The 21948-nt window shown below is 34.1% G+C and overlaps 1 protein-coding gene across 1 annotated transcript in view; it reads left to right on the top strand.

Annotated features, from left to right (window-relative positions):
• The window catches only part of Erbb4 (erb-b2 receptor tyrosine kinase 4), a 689271-nt gene that overhangs the window by 628603 nt on the left and 38720 nt on the right, over positions 1–21948 (top strand). Inside the window, exons 19-22 of the mRNA XM_033764601.1 lie at positions 13466–13621; positions 16109–16184; positions 19506–19652; positions 21701–21798. Coding sequence (XP_033620492.1) covers positions 13466–13621; positions 16109–16184; positions 19506–19652; positions 21701–21798 — 477 coding nt within the window. The remainder of the gene's footprint in view (positions 1–13465; positions 13622–16108; positions 16185–19505; positions 19653–21700; positions 21799–21948) is intronic.

Here is a 21948-nt window from a genome sequence, read left to right as displayed (position 1 = left end):
AGGACAAAAGTAGAAATTCTTAAATGTGAATGGTAGATCTATATATAAGTGAGATTCTATTACAGATAATTTCATAGTGACATAAATATCTAATTTTATTTTTCCTTTTGCCTCATATGTTATGATATATTTATAGCTTTAGTATGCATTTGAATTTTGCTTTTAAGATTAATGTGTTGTGGTCCAGATTATTAAATTCAATGAATGTCCTCTTCAGGCTACAGAAACGCTACTATGAGCATCATTAGTAATTTCCTTATTTATTTTAATTCTATCAGTTCCATGAAAACATTTTTCTTAACATTTCCTCTTTCCTCCTTATTTTCTTGAGTACTAAAGTGAAATATCACTCATATTTTACCAAAAAAAAAAAAATGAAGGTACATAGACAGAGTTTTAAGATAGTGAGGTTGCTGAAATTGTACTTCCATCAAAAAGGACCACACCAACAGATATTCTGGTCAGTTGATAGATGATCTTTTGGATTCTAAGGATAAATGTCTATACTGTGATGTCTGAGGAAATTGCAAGTTACTTGAAAGCTGTACTTTTGAAAAACATGCCATCTACAATGCAAACTGATGGACAGAGGGGACACTAATATTATCTAATAATATTGATGTTTACTCTTTAGTAGGCACTAAGAATTTCACATATAGTAGATTTTTAATTTTCAGAATAAACTTTGAGATGGATGCTACTGTTATCATCTCCATTTTTTAGAAACCCGGCAAACTAAGAAAGCGACATGCATATGGCCACAGAGATAGCCGCATCGGCCAGTGGCTGAAGTATAATACATTATAGTCTGAGACATCTCGTCCTAGACCAACACTTTTGACTACACTCGACTCCCTTCCCAAGTCAAAGATAAATAGAAATACGCAGACAAGGAGACTTCAGAAGACAATTTTCATAATGTGGGTTTTCAACCCTCTTCCATCTGGGATATTAACTGTATAAAGAAGCCAACTGGAGAGTAAACAATGAAGAGGGCAGCTTTCAAATTCCATCTGGGCAGTGTGTATGAATGACACTTTTATTTCCCTACCTTTATAGGAAACCACATTGGATTTACCCTCAAAGCCCAAGTGTTTTCCTTATATTAAGTAAGCAATCTGTAAGTCCTGTGTGTATGTTTGAAATTTAGCAGATGTTTAAGACTGAAAAATGAGCAAAGAGACAATATAACAAAAAAAAACCTCCATAAGAAACATAAAATTACTACTAACAGTATTTTTAAAATATTATCATCTTTTCTCTTCTTTCACTTTTAATTGTTATGAAGCTACATGTTGGTGAGTTTATTTATTATTGCTGCTTTTTCTCTTTTAACCTGGTGATTCAAAGGCAGTAGAAGGAAAAGGAGTGAAGAGCTAGAGTAGGGAGAGGAAGAAATCAATTAGTTGACTACTATTTATTGACTGTCCAAAGTGTGATGGACTTGTAAGTGTGTCCAGGGTCAAACTGAGTTATATCATCTCAGCAGAACACTCTTCACAGCCCTTGAGCCTTCACGCAGTTCCGTAGGAGTCAAAGCAAAATGATGAGGGGTAGTCAGTTAAAATCATCTTTTAAAAAGATTTGAACAGGTCAACAAATAGTTTTTTACTTCCATCAGTCAATTTGGTGTTTAATTGTCTTAAAAAATATTTGACTCAATTAGTACTCACCCTAGATCTAGGTGGTTTTGAGCTTTTGCTTTTCTACTCTTGACCTGAAATTGCTAGTATTTGTGCACTATGTAACTATTAAAAACGTTCTAATGTTTGAGCATGGAAGCTGCAGATTAACTTATAAATATATATGTGCTTTCAGATTTATAAAATAACTTTGATTTAACCATGTACCAGAGGGTCATCTTAAAATAATGCTTGAAACTTTTAGAGTTTAATTCTAAATAGATAGATGGATTAAACAAGAAGTTAGACATTCGGATATCGTATCAAAGAGTGACTCAGGCTACTTGTGAACAAGGGAAGGCTTTGTAGAGGAAATGACATTTAATTTGTCATCTATGGAATACTTAGTTTTGGGCATTATGAGAAAAGCATAGCAGTGTACAGTGGGACTGGGAGTCTCCACGTAAGAGAAAGAGTAAATAAGGGCAGAAGGCCCTAGAGGATTTTCAGTTTCCTTTAGCCATTGAGTTCTAGGAGAAATATGAAGAAAAGAATCCCAAGTGGCAAGTAGAGCTAATTTACTTGATTTTTCTGCCTATGCGAGAGAAGAGGTGGTCCAGTGCATGGCATTACTTGCATACGTGCATACATGCATGTATGGCCCAAGGTAAAAAGGAGGAGAAAATGACAGCGAATGCACAGGGCCGTAAACAGGAGAAATTAGCAAAGACGGATGTGTCAGTCTTCTACGCATGCCTTTTGGACTAGATATGAGCCTTTATGGAGTCAGGGGTTAAGGTTGCTGAAGCTATTTTTAAGGTCATTGGAGACTCAAAAGTAGCTATTAATGTATCTGGGGGTAAAATGTCTCACAAAGTTCAGAAGCAGGAACCACATTTCCTGAAAGCTATAAAAGGCTTCGGCACCTTGAAAAGATACTAGCCTGGCTCTGCGTTTGGGAGAGGAGCTGAGACACAATAGGAGGCAGGAGGAGAAGAGGTGAGATTTTAAAAAGGGGTGGGGAGTATGAAGTGCTTAGTACCTGCGCCAGATTCCTACCAGGAATGTGATTATCAAGTACTACAAACAAACACAGCGGTACCTCGATTGTCCATGCTCCAAGGTAAAATTTACCAGAGTAGTGAACAGCAAAGTTTGAAAAAAAAAAAAAATCTGCTGGGTGCTCATAACTGAGCTGAATAATACATTGTAGTTCTTTATGAGTACACTAAATTTGCTCTAATCACATAAGAGCATTTATTTTTCTAGGAATTTCATACTTTCATACAAAAATAAAATAGTAGTTATAAGTAAATTGCCTGTATCTGTAAATAAATGAACCACACTTAATAAAAGAGTTCTTGGTCTGTAGAATGAAGTATAGTAATGATACCTTGTAAAATTGGCATGAGAAGGGAAGCTGTGCATCAATATCCCTATCCCTATACTTTTGGTCTTTGAGCAGTGGCACACAACTATGCAAAACCACAAAATATTAGGAGTGATTGGTTTTTGCTCAAGAATAATATAACTAAAGTGTCAGGCATTCAACCTTCTCGCTATAGTGTTTGAGTCTTTTTGCACAAGATATATGCTCACAAAAAGATTCAGCTGCTGTCGGTTAATCTAGAGGTTGCTGTATTAACAGGTTGCACACTTCATTGATTTTTAATTAATTTCTAAAGAGACACAGAGGATAACTACTACAGCCCACAACATCTCCTTTCTCATTGCAGTCCACGTCTTTATCGATTGGCTGCCTAAAGAGCAGAAGTAATCCATTTTAAGTACACTTGCTGGGAGAGTGTGTTAGTGTAGAAGAAGCTGCACAGCCCACCTCGCCCATCATAGTCACCTTAGCCAGGTGCCAAAGGGAGGGAAAAATGGTAGCCTCCTTATTGTGCTCCTGACCAGGCAGACGAGCTTTATACTCAGCATTGTTAGTAAGAAAGTAAAGACTTTACACACGTGCTGTTTAATTTACATTTTGTTATTTTCTTCTTGATTGATTCTGTTTTTGTTTGTTTGTTTGTTTTTGGTTCTTTCAAGAGGGCTTTTCAAGTTCCAAGGAAACATGGCAAATGACATTTCTGGGGAAAATATAGGGAACCAGAAGAAACAAAAATCAATTATTTGTGCTAGCCTCCTCCAGAATCTGTAAATGGTATCCCCATCCACTTTCCTTAGTACCCAGATCTCAAAGTCTAAGGCTGGCCTACAATGCAGTGATAGAAAACCTTTCAGAGCCTCCCAGGATAGCAACAAGACCACCAAAGCATAGGTTGGCCACCCCAACCTACAAGCTTCAGGGTTTGCCATCCTCCATCTCATCATGAATGTCCTAGACTTTAAATTTGCTCTACCTGCCCCGGAAAGGAAAATTGCTACTGTCAGACAGCCTTCCCAAATTTTTGTGTTATGATTAATTTAATCCAGGCAAAAGTATATGGAGCAGCAATTTACAGCGAGGCACCCTTCATATTGTTTAGGATCACAGCTAAATTCACAAATGAAACAGATACAACCTCAGGCCATATTAACATCATAGTATGATGTGCGCCTCATGTGTTGGTGGTGATGCTGATATAAACAAACCTATTGTGCTGCCAGTCATATAAAAGTATAACACATATGTTGAAGTTTTTTGTTTTTTGTTTTTTTTGTGTGTGGTACCAGGGATCAAACCTAGGCCCTCGCACTTGCAATGCAGGCAGTAGAACCACTGAGCCAAATCCCTGGCCCTAGCATAACACATACGTCATGCTCAGCATATAATACTTGATAACAAAAATAAATGGCAAGGTTACTGGTTTGCGTATGTTCTAGACTATACTTTTATTTTACTTTAAAGTTTATTCCTTCTACTAAAAAAAATGTACTATAGGGCTGGGGATTTAGCTTTGTGGTTCTGCTGCCTGCCTCGCAAGCACAAGGACCCAAGTTTGATCCCTGGTACTGGAAAACAAACAAGCAAACAAAAAGCTGTCAAGTAGTTTGCCAGGTTAAGCTGACAGTAGATGAATCTAGCTTTGAGTTTACCACCTCTCTTGATTGCATCAATATCCCATCTCAAGTGCTTGAACCATACCATCTAAGTTTGTATAAGTGCAGTCTGTGATGTTTGTATAATGACAGAATCACCTAATACATATTTTAATAACATATCCCAGTACTAAGCAAAATATGACTAAATTTGATGTTTAAAATACCTCATCACTGGACAAACCAATGAAACTAAAGATATATGTGTGTATATATGTGTATATTTACATTTATATACATATATATAGGCTTTAGAAGTTTAATAAAGTATTTTTATTAGAATATTTATTCTTTATAACATTCAATTATATATATGTACACACTGTATTTTTTCTACATACTATATTTTGTTAGTTTCACATATTGCTAATAGTTTTTGAGTATAGTTTTATGTACACGGTCATACAGCATAATAGGTAAGATCATTGCTTTTGGAGTCAAACTGCCTGTAGTTACCTCTTGGTGTGGCAAGCTTTGTAAAGCACTATTACCTTTGGAGTATTTATCCTCTGTAAATCAGTTGACTCATCTTCTAAAAGGAAAAATAAAATAATGTGACACAGTACTCATGGGATTTTGTGAATTCCTATATTCAAGGAATACTTTGAATAGACCTAAGAAAGTAAGTGATTAAAAAATATTAGTCATTTTATATCGTAAGTACATAAAAATAGAAGAATACAATTAAATATTTATTTCCCTTATGACTTTACTTCTCAAGTAGTTAGATATTTCTCCATGTTGGTCTTTCACAGTGACTGTTACTACTTGTCCAGACTCTTTTGCTCTAAGATTGTCACTGGATAGCAGATTATGTTGTTAAGCAATTTTTTTCCCATTGCACAAGTGCTACAGTTGAGTATTGTTTGTAGTATCAAAAACATGGAGGAAAATACAGCACCCACCAATAGGGAAATCGATAATAAACTGTATGAGTTGTAAAAGTGTATGTTTGTAAGTCTGTGATTATAATTTAAAGTGACAATGAAAATCAGTACACTGGATTACTTATGTCTGAATCTAAGAAAGCACAATGAGTAAAACATGATACTATAATGCACCAAGTATTTGTATTAAGACTAACACAAGGGCTGGGGATTTAGCTCAGCAGTTCGGTGGCCTGCCTTGCAAGCGCAAGGACCAGAATTCAATCCCCGGTACCAAAAAATAAATAAATAAATAAACAAAACTAACACAAAACACTACTTTGAAAAATACAAATAAAACTAAATATATTGTTGGTAGATTGGAAGGATTTGGTAAAAACACTATTGTGGATATTTATGATGAACAGAGGAATGGGATTGGCTGGTAGGACATTATGAATCAATGATAAGAGCATATGTTAATTAGCTAAAAATTCCCGTCTCCCTGAGATCCTGAAAGAAAATAAATAGCAAAAATGTCATAGACGTTGCTCCCTGAAACCTATGTCTGAGTCAGGGCAGCATGCAGGAATTTTTTTCTGGCAAGTGTTCTCAGAAAAAACCTACAAAGCAGGAAGAAAAGCAATATTGGACACCCCCCCACACAAAAAAGTTGGGCTATGATGAAACTGCATCCTCACCAATCCCATGGAGAGCCCCAGAGCTGAAATAGCTCTTCATAGTCATGGAAAGGGCTGTCGTCATTGTAAATATTGCATTAGCCCAAGCAAAGCAGCTCCATTTGTGGATGGGTTGGATTACCAGAGTCCCAAAACTGATGCAGCAGAGGAAAAAGACCTCTGTAGCCACCACCATCAGGATATGAGGACCTTGGTCTTGAAGGGGTCTGAAGAGGTTTCTGGGGAGCATAGCACAGCTACCCCTACATGTAAAGGTGCACACACAAGCACCCAAACATGCAATCAACTATATAATCATGACTGTTTTGAAAAAATGTATCTTAAATAAATAGCAAAATTTTTTTATTATATTTAATGAAACAGAGAAAATTGCTTGCTCGCAATATTCCAAAATCTTTTTAGATCACAATTTAAACAAATGTCTAGAGGATACTCACTAAAATTAGAAATATGAGAAGTAACTGAGAAGTGAATCCATGCTAGCTCAGAATAAGCATGTGAATTTGTCTTTCTTCCCCTGAACAAAATAGCAGCAGAATATTCAAGGGCAAACCAAACGAGAAACAGAAGCTACTGTGTCATAACATGGCTGAGTAACTGGCTGCTTTTTAGTTTCCTTTGAGTGATCGATTATACTTTTAATAAGAAAAATGAATTAGAGGCTATGAAAATATATTTCAGGCTATCACTGAACATTGGAAGGGACACATCCACTCTACCTTCTTCCTGGGCTCTGTGTCTGTTATTGGCCTAAAATTTAATATTTTACAGTTTCATCTATCACAGGTTGAAAATTTAAAGCTAGAGGTTACCTCAGAGATCATTTAAGCCAATCAGTCACTTTTATAGCAGAGTTGACATGAGAACCTGTGGTCATAAACCTAGTTAACAATATTTCCCGGACTTCTACTTCACAACGCTCATGTCTCTGTTTTTTTCAGTAGTGCCGTGAACTCTGGTTGTTTGAAAGACTTCCCAATTCATGCCATCAAAGAACAGTCTTTAGTTTCTCTTCATGGGCAATTTGGATAAAATAAGCGCCTGCATTCAAAAAGTTCTCTTTCCTCCCTTGAACATGCTTCTATCTTTAGCCCTAGTAGCAGTAAGCATGATAGTCTGATTTTTTGCCCCACAGATAGAATTGCTTTTAGAAGGAAAGGTAGAAGAGGGACTTTCATTTGAAGGTAGATTTCCCAAAGCTTCCTGTTATTAAGAAAGCTTCAGGTTATTAGAATGAAAATGGGAAAAAATGTACTCTCTTACTAACTCCAGAGATTAATGCCCATGAGAACTGACTGCAGCTTGAAAGTTTTTGCTCCTCATATGTATTTGATGAAATCATCGCACAGCCAATCTGTGAGAAGCAAATATTTATTTTCAGGAATAGTCCAGTCTCTCTAGACTTCCTTTAGCTCCCTGAAGCTGAGTAGAATACATTTTCACACTGACTGTAAAATATAAGAATCATACTTTTTTTTTTAGTAAGATAGCTGTGACTCAAATACCATAAGACTGAAAAGAAGGTCATAGGCAGATATTCTTCTGATGCCTTAAAATTAACTCATTCATTGGTTTTTCTGTAGAGCAGTTCATCTCACTTAATTTTAACAAGGAATTAATGATGGATGTAGTTCTAATAAATTTTTCCTTGAATGTTTGTATCAAGGTATAATATTGAAATTCAAGAATAAATTTGACTTTCTCCAGCTAGTTGGTATTTACCATGCAGACTATTTTAAGAAATGTGAGTAAAATGAAGTAAGCATTCTTCGAAAACTCACTGTGGCATCCAAAAGAAGGTATAAAAATGGTGAAATTATAAATCGTTTTGGAAATTATAAATTCTGAATAATTTGGATAAAATAAGACTTAAAGCACTTGGATCATGAAGCAGACAAAATGCCCCCAAATCACATCTACCAGAATCTCCTCTCCATGTTACTTAAGAACTAGCAGACATTTTGTTATAGCAAATGTACTATTTTTTTAACCACATCATGGAAAACATTCTGGAATATTGGAGACTTTTATATCTATGTTGTTTGTACTTTTATCTTCAGTAAATTCCTGAAAATCTGTGATACATTTATGGAGGGCACCAAATCTTTCAATATATTCCCTACTTGTTCTTTTCTTCTTAACTGACAGCCTCCTCAGGTGAATCATTATTAAAATGAGGCTTTGAAGAGTAATTCTGAAATTTTCATAACACATTAATCATGGTGGTGGGTTATGGCTATATGTATAACTATTTGAAAATACCTATTGAGTACCCACTGTGATGTATTAGCTGAGGGTTACAGATTCTTTTAAAATAAGCAATTCCAGTTAATGAGGATAATTCTTGTCCATTCTAGGACAATTGACACTTATCTATGAAAAAAATAATAAAAGTTTGTATGTTCTGTACTTACTATATGCCATTTACTACGTAACTGCTTTGTATAATACTAATTTATTTAGTCCTCACAACAACCTGTAGGTCAGGTTCTGTTGTGGCCATTTAGAGAGGAGGGAGCCAATGAGAAAGAGGTTAAATAATTTGCCCTGTGCCACACATCTATAACATGGCAGAACCAAGCAACTGACTCATAATCTACAATCATGCCCACTCCACAGTTGTGCAAACCCTGTTCCACAGCAAGAATGGAGTCTTAAACTTACACAGTTAATGTCCCTGCTAAGTTAAAAACAATTGTAAACTTTTACTGATTATTAATCAAAAGTTCATTTTCAAAAGGCAATCAACAACATTATGTCCTGAAATTCATACAACAGAAACACTAATATTATATCTTTGCTCCAAAACTGAGAATCTTTAAAGCTGTATAACTAAATTGTGTACATTCATTTGTACATGCTCACCTGACCCTTTGACTTATCGCAAGAGGAGGTAGACTTAAATGTGTAGATATTAGAATCCCACAGCAAGGAATCAAATCCCACTTCTCATTAGTTAGATGACTTGGAACAAGTAACTGGATCTCTCTTAGCTTTGGCTTTTCTGTGTTTTAAATGGAATGAAAACAGTATCTATTGTATAGGATTGTGTTAACCAACTAATGTAGAAGCACTTCTGTTAGTGTAAGCTATATGCCAAGTTCTGGATCACTATTAACTGTGGTGTTATAATGTCTCCATCACGCTCCCTTCCTGAGCTAGTCTGGCAGGATTGTAGGAGTTACTACCTGAAAAACTTGGCATTTCTTTTCCAACTCATGCAGCAATGCTCTATCATAATTAATGATCCTTCTCCATCCTAATACTTCCAGGGACATCATCCAGTTAATTTTGCCACTACTACTTTTAAATATCTGTCTGCCTTCTGAGTTAGATTACATTCCAATTTGAAGAATGATTTTATTTTGAAGTAATCTAGCAGAAAAATGTGACTGTAATGAGATCTTCCATAAGAAAATCATCTCTTAATGACCCTGTTGTGGAGAAGCTTTTTATGAGCAATTTAAAGATGATTTAACACTCTAATTCAGGGTGTGAACATAGGACTAAGGTGCTTAATGCTTTGAAGTATGAATCAGAACAGTCTCATAGTTTCAAAGCAACCTTACAAATATGTATTTGGTAGTTTGGAAATTATACATCTGTTTTTATCACTGCTAATGATAGATAAGTGGGGAAAACTATAAGATAGATGGTCACCTCCTTTCTTATATTGGGTTCTCATTATTTTGAAGAAAGTGCTTTTTTTCTGTAAAAAGTGTTAAAGATGGTTTAATCACTTATTGTGGTTTTACATGTGAATTATCAAATAAGTTTAGAATTTCTGAAATTTTGTTTGAATTGCCCAGAGAATCATTTGAGTATCTTAGTGTGCTTGGGCTACTGTAAGGAGATACAGAAAGTGGGTGGCTTATGAACAATAGAGATTTCTTATAGGACTAGGACTGGCAAGCCCAAGATCAAGGTGCCAGCGACTTTGAGTTCTGACAAGGACCCACTTCTGATTGCACACATCTCCCATGGCCTCACATTGCTGAAGAGGCAAAAGGCTATCTCTGGGCTGTGTTTTATAAAAAGGCACCACTACCACTGTGCCCCCAGAGCCCTCGCTTCCTAATGTCATCATTTTGGGGGATAAGATTTCAAAGTATGAATTTGGAGGGAATACAAACATCCAGACCTTTTTAGAGTCTTAAATTCCTCGGTGAATGTGGTTTAATTCGCTATTGGTGAAGTACTTGTTGCTATTCCTGCCAATGTTTATTAAATGTAAAAATTATGTTTCTATCAGAATACTATTTAGTTCCAGCAATCATTATTCACTTAAACTCCAAAAGCCAAAGAAAAGAATCAATTTGAATTTATTTTTATTTTTTCATTGTTCAATAAATTCTGAGGGATGATCTTTCTATTTCATAGATATACCTTGAAATTATCCTCTCTATAGTGTTCCCTCTGGCCTCATTTAAAAGAATCAGCTCTTCATGCCGGGGGTAGTTGGAAGAGTATCATGAGTGGTAAAAATTACAGTTCTTGGGAAGTAATAGTGTGAGTAGTGTGGGATCATGAAAAAAATGGAGATCAGATGTCTTCAATGGGTCACATGTGATATTCAGTTAAAGAGAATGAGTGACCCCACCTACATGGAAAATGAAGAAAAAATCCTGAAAAAGAGTTATGGACTGCGGATTTACCACTTTTATTTTACAGCCTTATCATCTTGCTTCTTTAGCTTTTCTGCTTTCAGCTGTGTCTGTGTCTAACCCATTCTCCTCTGTATTTGTTCCGGGACGATGTTTCTGAGAGCACAGAGAGTCTCTGTTGTTAAACTATACTCCAAAATGGAGCCTCAGAATATAGCTCTTCAAAGCTGCATTACATCAATCCATTTGAGTTTTTATTCAGTATTGTCCCACTTTCTTAATTAGCCAATATCCCTCTTTAAAGCACGGGCCTTGTCTCCTTTTTGTCTTCTTGGTGTCTAGTAGATGCACCACAGAAAGAGTTACTTACATGCATTGATGGAAATATTAACTGTTCCCAACCTGCGAACGGTGATAAAGAAAATGATGAATGTTTGTGCGGACATTTCTTAAAGGAACACAATTATTGGGGGTCACACGAAAATACTTTATCTCCAGAGCAATAGATTTATTTATCTTTAACCCTTAAATCACATGTGGACTATATTAGATTCACCATATTTTAGGAATTTCCAAGTTGGTGTAATAAAACATAAAGCACTACTTAGAAAAGAGGGCAGAAATTCCATAAATACCATTTGTCAGTTGACTTCAGAAAGCACCAATACATACAGTGTCACCTCCCTCTTGACTGATAGGACCATATATGGTGCTATCTCCACTGGTTGTGTTTAATGGGCATTTATATGGAGTTTGGCTCATGATGCTGTTTGAAGCAATCTTCTCTTCACACTCTACTGGGTGCACGGCTCATAATTTTCTGACCTATGTGATTTATGTGTCTGTTTTCCACAGCTTTTGTTTTGATATCAAAAAACATTAATCCTTCAGAATCCTACAGTTGTAATGTTAACTGCCAACAGCATTGATTTGCAATTGGCATGAGTGTATGCTTCAACAATTTTATAATACTCCAAATCTGGTTTTGATGATAAATTTTTTTTAACCACTGAAATTGTTGAATGTAGATTTTTTTTTCCCTAACTCGTCAATAAAAGTACATTCACTGTAACGAAGGCTTCTGAGTTTATTGGCTTTTTTTTTACACAGACTTTCTAGTTAAGACTAGTGTTTTGTTTAGCAGCTCTTTGTCCATTGTCGAAGTACAATTAGCAAGATAACTATTACTTCTGTGGTTTTGCGATTTTATAAATATATACACATATTAACATGCATGTTACAGTGTGCATATAAGACATACACGGATATGAAGTGTTATCAAGATACATGGTGAATATTTAAGTTTTTACAATTCAATTACAGTAACAGCCATTCATCACCCACGAAGTACTTCCTCTTACTTCCAACACACCCATCCCATCTTCCGTGGCACTTCCTGAAGTAGTTCTTGAAGTCCTCTTTGGTGAGTGTCTTTGTAAAGCGAGTGCTATGCCGAGCGGCATCCAGTGAATAGGCAGGTTCATAGCAGCGTCACAGCATGTCTCCACTCACCTTATTCACCTCACCTGGCACTGTGTGACTTCTGCATCTTCCCCAAATGCAAAATGACTGTGAATCAGTTCAGAACATAATGACAATTGTGACAGGCAACTGCAGACACTCACAAGAGACTTCCAGACCACTTTAGAAAATGGCAAGAAGTAATGGAATAAGTGTGTTTAAGGTATGGAGGACTATTTTGAGGGCTAATTAATGACAATGTGCCTTCTGCTGTAATAATTTTTTTAAGTTTTCACTGTATTTTTTGTAATATCTCATGTATGTATTGTGGGAGAAAACTGGCTATGTCTCTTAGCAATCAGCGGTAAATTTTATTTTTAATTGTCCTCTGTAGTTTATAAAGATAACACTAAAGACTAAGTTGTAGGTCATTATAAACTAATTTCATTTGTGTTTTCTTATAGTGACAACTTCTAAGATCCCTAGGGTGTATTTCACTCTATGTGCCATTTAAAATAATAATATAATTATTCAGTATTGGTGGAATCTGTAATAGTGATTTGGGCACTATTAGACCGTGAATGAAATATTTAGGAAAAAATTTTAGTTAGGTGTATTTATTTGCAGTGGATGTGTAGGAGAAAGATGATGTCAAGCAGAACTTATTTAGAAGAAAATGGTAGGGATTTGTGCCTCAGTCCTAACATAAGTTAGTTTATTCAGCATACCTCACTATTGAAATTGTTTATGAAAGGATGTGAGCTCTTTGAGAAAGATGATCTTACACTTATCTTATTTTTTCTTTTTTTTCAGCTTTAATTGAGTTTATTGGTACATTTTAGGTATACAGTACAGTTACATTTATTGTTGGGATCTTGTACCTCTACATGACAGGTCTTGGTTCTCATTTTTTCCCCCTTGTCCCTGCCCTCCCTTCAGCCCCTCCTTATGTGCAGGTCATTTATTCCTTTTTGGAGGACTTTAGGAGGAAAAGGCCAAATGCTATCTGTGATTTGCCACCCCTCCACTACCACCAGGTTTTCTCTAAATGGAAAATATTCCAAGATTCTGGCTTCTTGCAAAAGAAATGAAGAAAATGCTAAGAATTTATGGAATATGAAAAACTTGGGCATTAACTGGGTCTTTTTTGTGAAATTTGATTTTTTTAGGGAATGATGTACCTAGAAGAAAGACGACTTGTTCATCGGGATTTGGCAGCCCGTAATGTCTTAGTGAAATCTCCAAATCATGTGAAAATTACAGATTTTGGACTAGCCAGACTCTTGGAAGGAGATGAAAAAGAGTATAATGCTGATGGAGGAAAGGTATGTTTCCTTTTGGAGGAAAGTTTCTTGAAAATTTGGTATTTTCTATAATATAGTTTAAATAGGATATCTATTTATCCTTTTATCTCCCTATACCTTTTAGGAAGAAACCAGTGAGCTTGAGATTTCAATTATAATACTCCATTTCTACTATTTGTATTTTTCTTGTCTAGGGTCAAAAAATAAAACATATGGCCAGCTTTTGTTTCTCAAAGGTAGGTGAAACACGGTGATGTACCCTGGACCCAAGTGGTCTTCATGTTAGTTGCAGTAGTAGGAAGTAGGAAAATCCTGAGGAATACATGAACTGAAATGTAAGTAGAGCCACAGAAAGTGTCCTATTTATCCTAAAAGTGTAGGATTTACTCCTCTTCAGAGGCACAAGTTCTCATAGACTAGAGAGTTTACTACCAAGAACCCATTCTATTTAACTTCTGCACAAGCTATCTTCCTACTCCAAGTATTCTGGATTCCAGTTATCTGGTTATGACTTTTGAGATTTCTTAGCTTTTATCATAGTGTATGATTTACCTTCATTGTTCACTTTCTAACTCTTTTCTAGAGAACAAGCTGCTGTATCAGAGGGGCTTGAGCAAAGCTGCTTTAGCTAGTGCCTTGCCTACCTTTCCTTATTCTCCAGTTTCAGTCTCTTTCTTCCACCACATGATCTCAATTTATACCTTCTACTTCCTCATTAAAACACTGCTGAGCTGTAATTTTTGACTAACCAATTAGGTTAGTCTCCATGTAGGGATCTATTAGCTTGACCTAAGGAAACTAAGGAAACTTAGGTCAAGGTTATCCAAATGAAATAAACAAATGCAACCTTAACTAATGTGATCAATCAAGTTATTTTAACAGCAGAGAACAGACTTAGCGTGGTGTGGTAGGGCAGGCCTATAAGCACTCCGCAAGAGTGAAGCAGGTGGATCACAAGTGAGACCCTGTCTCTAAATAAAATAAATTTTTTTTAAAAAGTTGGGGTTTAGAGCAGTGTGAAGGCTCTGAGTTCTACCCCCAGTATTGAAAAAAAGAAAAAAGGTTATTCACATGTCATAAAATATTTATGTGACTTATTCATTATGAGGCATGCAAATATATATTGTATATATTCTGCAATGATAGGACTTAAGTTGCTTAGCACTGACATTTTACTCTCAGTGCTTACATAGCTGTATATACTCAAGTTTTACACCAAGGCAAGATTAACAAAAGCCTTAAAAAAAAGAAAGAAAGAAAAACCTTCAGTTTTAAGGAATCATCTGGGATTTCCTTGATTTTATTAGCCTTTTTTGCTTGTTTACTACCAAATTTCAGTAGAGACCATCACTTTGAAATTCACTATAGGATTGCACAGAAGTAGAAGTTATAAATCACATAACTTCACTTGTCGTAAGAATATACAGCTGTAAGATTTGTCTAAAGCAAGATTCATTATACCTTTAAATGCCTGGTAACCATTAAGTCTTTATCAAGCGACCTGTGATTTAAACTTACTTCTTTAACACAATGTCTGTAGTCCATAAAGTCTGCTAACTCCTTGCCCATAGGGAAATTACTTTCAATGTGTCTGCTGTTCTCTTTCACTGAATCCCATGATTCTGTCATAGAGTTACCTTGGTGTCACCTTGTGAACAGCCAACCTCATGACTTCAAATGCCTATTTTGTTTCAAGCTTTCAACTGCAAAGCAGAAGTGTTTATCTGTATGCCATAGACTCTAATTTTGTTTCCAGCTAGACAGTGCTGCCCTTCGGGTTGAAATGCATTCTGCTGACCCATCAGTAGCAGGGTATGTGGGTTGAGTTGTTTTTCTTACAGTGATGATGGATTTCTGCTGATCCTCTAACATTCTGTTATAGACTAGTTCCTATTTTACAAATGGTACATATTTTCAATGCTGGTTAGCCAAGACAAGAGAGGTCATCTGTGGCTGGAGAACAAAGCAAATCTAACTGGAATTCATGATTTTAGGCAATGTTGTGTTCAGAATATATGAGCAAACACAAGTGGGTAAATATAGAAAGTATTCATTGTAGTCATGGTCCAAAATGTGTCTGAAGGTGAAAGGGGATAACTAAAAATGTAAGAGATCTCATTTTTTTAAAGAAAAAATATAATATGGATACATTTTGAAGCATATCCATTTGATGTTTAGTTTTGATATTGTAGGCCATACTATTACATACAACTTAATATTAGATATTAATTACTTAATACTAGACATTAATTAAGGATATAGAAATTTGTTTCTATTTTGTTATTTTTTTAGTGTTTATGAAGCTTTTTTAAAAAAACAAATGTATTTTTGGTTTGATTTTGTGAATTTATAAATTTTAATATATTATCCACCTTGGAAAATAATCTAGTTATATTTATATCTTTACATACAAAATAAAAAATATAATTGAGAATGATCAAAGACTAGCATCTAAGAAATATAAAAATGATTTTTACTATAAAACTTTCACTTCTCATTTCTCTACAGATGCCGATTAAATGGATGGCTCTGGAGTGTATACATTATAGGAAATTCACTCATCAGAGTGACGTCTGGAGCTATGGTAAATTTTCCTTATCAAGTAAAGCTTTTAAGGAAAAAATAGATAATTTTTGATTTATTTAAACTAGTTCAAGCCATATGTACTTCATTGTGTTGGAAATACCTATTTATTTGCTTCATTTCCTAAAGGAATTAACTCTGCTTTCTTAAAAAGCACTCAAAAAAGCATTCTTATCTGCTTTTTATGTTGTTTCCTGATTCTCTAAAATGTAAAATGCCAATATCCCTTCTGAGCGGTCTACCATAAGCTCTGGTTGGTTAGGAATTTACCCGATTGTTTTCCTTGGAAAACAAATATTTAATTTAGGGACAACTTCATATAATCTTGTGGCCTTAATTTTCAACAACTTTTTAAAACACAACTCAAAGTATAGCAAGCTGTAGGAGACAAAGGGAATTTCTGTTTTACAGTAATGAATATACAGGTTATTTTTATAATAATGAGAGATTACTCCAGTGAAAGTAAAGAAAATGAAGGAAAATGTGAGAAAGTAGACTATTAATTGAAACTTTAGTTTTAATTTACAAATGACTTGAAGTAACAGCAATGTTACAGAGTCAATAATACCAAGGATTAATATTTATAACATTTATTTTGTTATTTTTAATTTAATCATTTAGCAACTGACTACTTACAGTTTTGTTAACAAATGGCAAGAGTCAATGCCTTTTCCAAGTTTAAAAATACCATATAATACTCATATTTATTACAAATAAAAGAACAGTACTCATTTAAATAAAATGGATGATGTTGAGATTTGAAAGTATGGTATAATTTATTTTTCTCAAATTCAAGCTTAGATTTTTCATTTTTTCATGTTTAGAGCAAAGATTTAACAAATTAATCACTAAATAACATACATTTTTAATTTAGGAAAGCAATTCATTATCTTTGAATTCATTATCTTTACCTTACAGTAAAGTATGTTTCCCTCCTTATAACTTTTATTAAAAAATTTTTTTCTTTAAAAAATTATTTAAGACATTTCAGTAAAGTGCATTCTCCCAATTGGTATGCCATTGAAAGTAGTAATAATTCAAAGAAGAGTACACATATTCTGCTACCTTAGAAATAGAAAATGTGAGTTTGAGGTTTAAAAAAAATAGAGAAATGCTTGACTGAATTTCACTGTTAAATTACTATGAAGGATAAGGAGAAAAGGAAATCTATGATGTGTATTATATGATAGATTTATACATTATATGATGTATGAATGGATTAGTACATACATTCGCATTTACGTATTACAAGATATAGAACAGTATAAATATAAGATATACATAAATGCAGAATTTTATTTTATGACAGATTTATGTATTATCATATTATATATAAGTATATATGTTTTTTCTTTTTTAGTACTTAAACATTCCTGAATTAGATGCGGTAATTTGCAGCACTTAATTTTAAATGACCTAAGAAACAAATGTTGGCAGAACAATTATATTTTAATAGTAAATTTTATTTTTTGAAGAAAATCATGTTACTTAGGTTACAGTAGTTTTCCTCATGATGAGTTGCAAAATTCCAGAAATTGTTTATTAGTGATTTAAAAAATGGATAGGTCATACTCTGCTTTGAAACATTGGTCAACAACTTACATTCAGAAAAGCCCTCAAAGCTTATGATGGATCGTAATTGATTGTAAAAGACACAAGAAAACAGAGAAAACTACATAGTCTGGTTTATAGTACCCATTTTTGGAAATTATCACTGATTGCTTCTTCATATTCATTATATTTACACAAATATGCAGCACCTATGATTTAAGGCTGATATCTGCAGATAATGAAATTGCAATGTACGTTTTGCAATGTAAAATGTTTCTGATACAGTTTTTCTGAGAATGTCCTTTGTGTTTATATGCTTCTGTTCATTATATTTTTTATTTTGATTTGTAATTGCTTTGTATATTACTTCTTTTGGAAGTCCTAAGAATGTGAGAGTATTCCATCTTTTGTTAACTGCTTGAGTTCATAAAATGTTCTATTAAATACCTATTCTATGCGTACCACTGAGTACCACTGACAATCATAGACCTCTCAACTTGTGCCAGCCTGTCTTAAAGACTGAACTGTAACCAGTGGGTTTTTATGAGGCAGCCTCTTTAATATGTAAAATTAAGAATGTAATAAACATCAATCAGTAAGATTGTGTTACCAGTTATGGGTTTATATTGTACTTAAAAATCATAGGATGCAATTATTAACAAAATAATGAGATAATTGTTAATGATTCCATTATGAAGGATAATTTGAAGTTCATATATACTTTTAATTAAGATATATACTTTTATTATCAGATAATTATGAGTCGTATAAACTTCAACCTAAATAAATAATTCATTACAGATGGCAGTTGAAAATGTAGCCCTAATTAATTTGTTTTATATTAAAATAGATCTGTATCTATGCAGCCAGCAAAGCTCATTGTAATAGTATGGTGCCCACCTAGCTGTTTCCAATTCTAAAATTTTTATTCCTAAGAAAAATATATTTTTAAATATGTGATCACTATTTTGAAGAAGCAATCTCTACTGTACATATTAGTGCTTTAATCAGAATCATTATTTTCAAAACTGTCTTTTTGCATATTAATATTAATATTTTTCCAAAGGAAATCAGTATTCTAATAGTTTGAGAAAGTCAGATTTTACATGAGGAATGAACTACTCTTGATTCCCTTTTATTGTTTTGGATGCCCGCTTCATCTGTATTATATCTTATATAAGGATTAATCCTCATTCAGGCTTTTATAGGTTTTAATAAATTAACATGTTTGTTCCACTTGTTTTCTTTTTTTTTTGCTAATTAAAAAGAGAACTGCAGTTCCCTCATATAATGTATGACAATCATTCCAGAGCCCCAGGTTAGCCTTTTAGTGCTTTTACAGCAGAGAATCAAATCTCAAAAACATGAATACCATGTTTTTCCCACAATCATATTTATTTGGCACTGAACACATATATAGATAGCAAATGACTTGTATTATGGACTGTAATGTGGTATAGGGAAACATAAATTGGATCAGCAAACATTAGCATTACTTATAAGTAGAAATGGGGAACAGAGTCTATATTCTAATAGCCACTCTAAATTTTCTGCCAAGCATTAAAATTCCAAGGCAATAGTAAAAGATTAATATGTCCCACAAAAGCTTTATCATTGTGATTGGTATAATGCATACAGGAATCTGAAGAGTGTTTTTAATCTTCTTTGGACTCTTAGGGAGAATTTTGTTTCTTTTCTTTTTTTGTCATAGCCAGTTGTTTGTTGAAATTATACTGTTAATATGCTTATTAAGAATTTTGTCTCCAATTAGGAGTCACGATATGGGAACTGATGACCTTTGGGGGGAAACCCTATGATGGAATCCCGACCCGAGAAATCCCTGATTTATTAGAGAAAGGAGAACGTTTGCCTCAGCCTCCCATCTGCACTATTGATGTTTACATGGTCATGGTCAAATGTAAGATCACAAAATAATTTTATCATCTCCATAATTCTTAATAGAATGATAGTATAGGTTACCTTATAATGTTTCTCTATATTGATAAAGATCAGAAATAATTGCAAACTGACTATGAAAACACTGTGTGATATTGTTAATATAATATAGATTCTATGCTATGAAATAAAAATTATATGACTTCAGTGTTCTTTTTCTTATAATTTTTATGATAGTCAAATTGTTCTAAAGAGATACAGTAAATAATGTTAGTGATAAAATTAATATTATTAATTCTAACATGAGTAATCTTCATGAATAATATCAGACTAAATAAATGATTTAAATGAAAGGAAAGAAAACATGAAGCTGATAGCTCAAAAAATAAATTAAATGGAAATAGGTTTACAAGTTTTAGTCAAGAGCAAATTAGCAGGGCAAGTTAGAAAGTGAGAAATGTAGAGAAATGACTCTACATTGAACTAAGATGCCATGAATTTTTACTTTTTGTCAACTCGACCATTTGTTTACATCAAAGTCTCTTACTTTTCTTCCTCCTTCCTATGCCCCAGACACATGTGCATTATGGCTGTGCTTTGGAAGCCCATACCCTTAATTTAAACAGAATTAGAAAAATCTCTGGAGTTTCTGACTTAATTTAAGTGAGATTAACACACCGTGATCTCTCTTGTATAACTGGGGGATTCCCCCTTTTGGTTTACAGAGTTAGCAAAGAAACACACTGGTGAAGGTGAATAAGCATCTTATTAATAAGAGACTTTGGACCCAGGTCTACTCAGATTTATATTCGTGACAAGTGTGATACATTCTGACAGTGAGGGAAGGAATAAAAAATGTTCTTTGCAGTTCAGGTCAGTGTGCCCTTTTCCCTAAACATAGTTTTATTTACTCAACATTTAGTTAGAGAGAATGCAATACCTTCTAAGAAGTTAACCTTTTCTTTGCTCCAATAGGCCCAGAAACACCTATTTTCTCAGCATCTTGGCAGTAAGAAACATTTTAAAATGAATGCATATACAATGAAGAATATCTGAGATTTGTTAGGAGAGAAAAAAATGACACTAGTTATACATGACACCCAAAGAATTCCCAAAACAAGAATAAAAACTCTCAGAAAATGCAAAACAAACTTTATAGCTTTATTCAATCAAACATTGTTTGGTGTGCCTATGGAAACGTGCATGCATTGTATAATCTGATCCCGTAACCAGCAAAGTAAATGATTTGTATACTCTGATGAAATGATGTAAGACTAGGCATACATTTTGTCTTTATTAGTCTTAGCATTTCAATCTGGAGATTTAATATTTTAGCTGGGGATCATCTGATTTGAAAAAAATTAAAGAAAATGTGGTGCATTTACTCATGTCAATTCGTCAGCTCACCAGATCCTAAGGAGATAAGATGCACTTTATCTAGAATCCCAGCTAAATAATAATAATATGTACTCTGAAAACTACTGAAAGCATTTTCATGCTGGAAAAACTAGTACTTGGATAAGCTAATGGCTATTTCTGAAGAAACATTACCCATCATTCTGCTTCAATTTCCCCCCCACAACAGGAAAAGGAGTAAAATGAAAAAGTTGGCTTCAATTACTTTCTTAACCTATATGTCAGTGTACCCTATTATAACCAAATCTGTTCTTCTCCCATGCCATTCCAGATACAAAATGTTGAATTATATTGCAATCACCTTATTTATAACAATCAAACAATTTAAAAACAAATTATCTCTACACAACAAAAAGCAATAAGTACAAGATCTCATAGTTACCCTGGATTATGTTTTTCAGGCAGATAAGTAATGTTTTTAAATCAGATCAACAAAACAAAAATTGTATTTGTTATAGATGTTTGGTTATGAATAGCCACAGACTGAGTGGAAATCTTTACCTATTGAAGTGTTTCTTTCCCTGTCTTTGTTTTTCAGATCATCATGAAAAGACTATTTCACATTTTTGCCCATATTTTTCACAAATTTAAATCTTGCTTCTTTTTTTCTAATTATAGATGTACTGACACCTTTTATTGTGTGAAAATTTCCAGGTTGGATGATTGATGCAGACAGCAGACCTAAATTCAAGGAACTGGCTGCTGAATTCTCAAGGATGGCTCGAGACCCACAAAGATATCTGGTTATTCAGGTTAGTCCATTTGGCTTTGATTTTAAGACCATTCCAATGGCAAACTCACCATATCACAATGAACCCTAACATATTGAGTAAACAGATTATCATGAGAAAAATTTATGCAAATGAAACTTTTACTTCATCTCAGAACCACCTATAGCTTCC

This window comes from Fukomys damarensis, unplaced genomic scaffold (genome assembly GCF_012274545.1).
Source record: "Fukomys damarensis isolate Sample0158 unplaced genomic scaffold, DMR_v1.0_HiC HiC_scaffold_16, whole genome shotgun sequence".
Lineage (NCBI taxonomy): Eukaryota > Metazoa > Chordata > Mammalia > Rodentia > Bathyergidae > Fukomys > Fukomys damarensis.
This window is presented reverse-complemented; position numbering and strand designations above follow the sequence as displayed.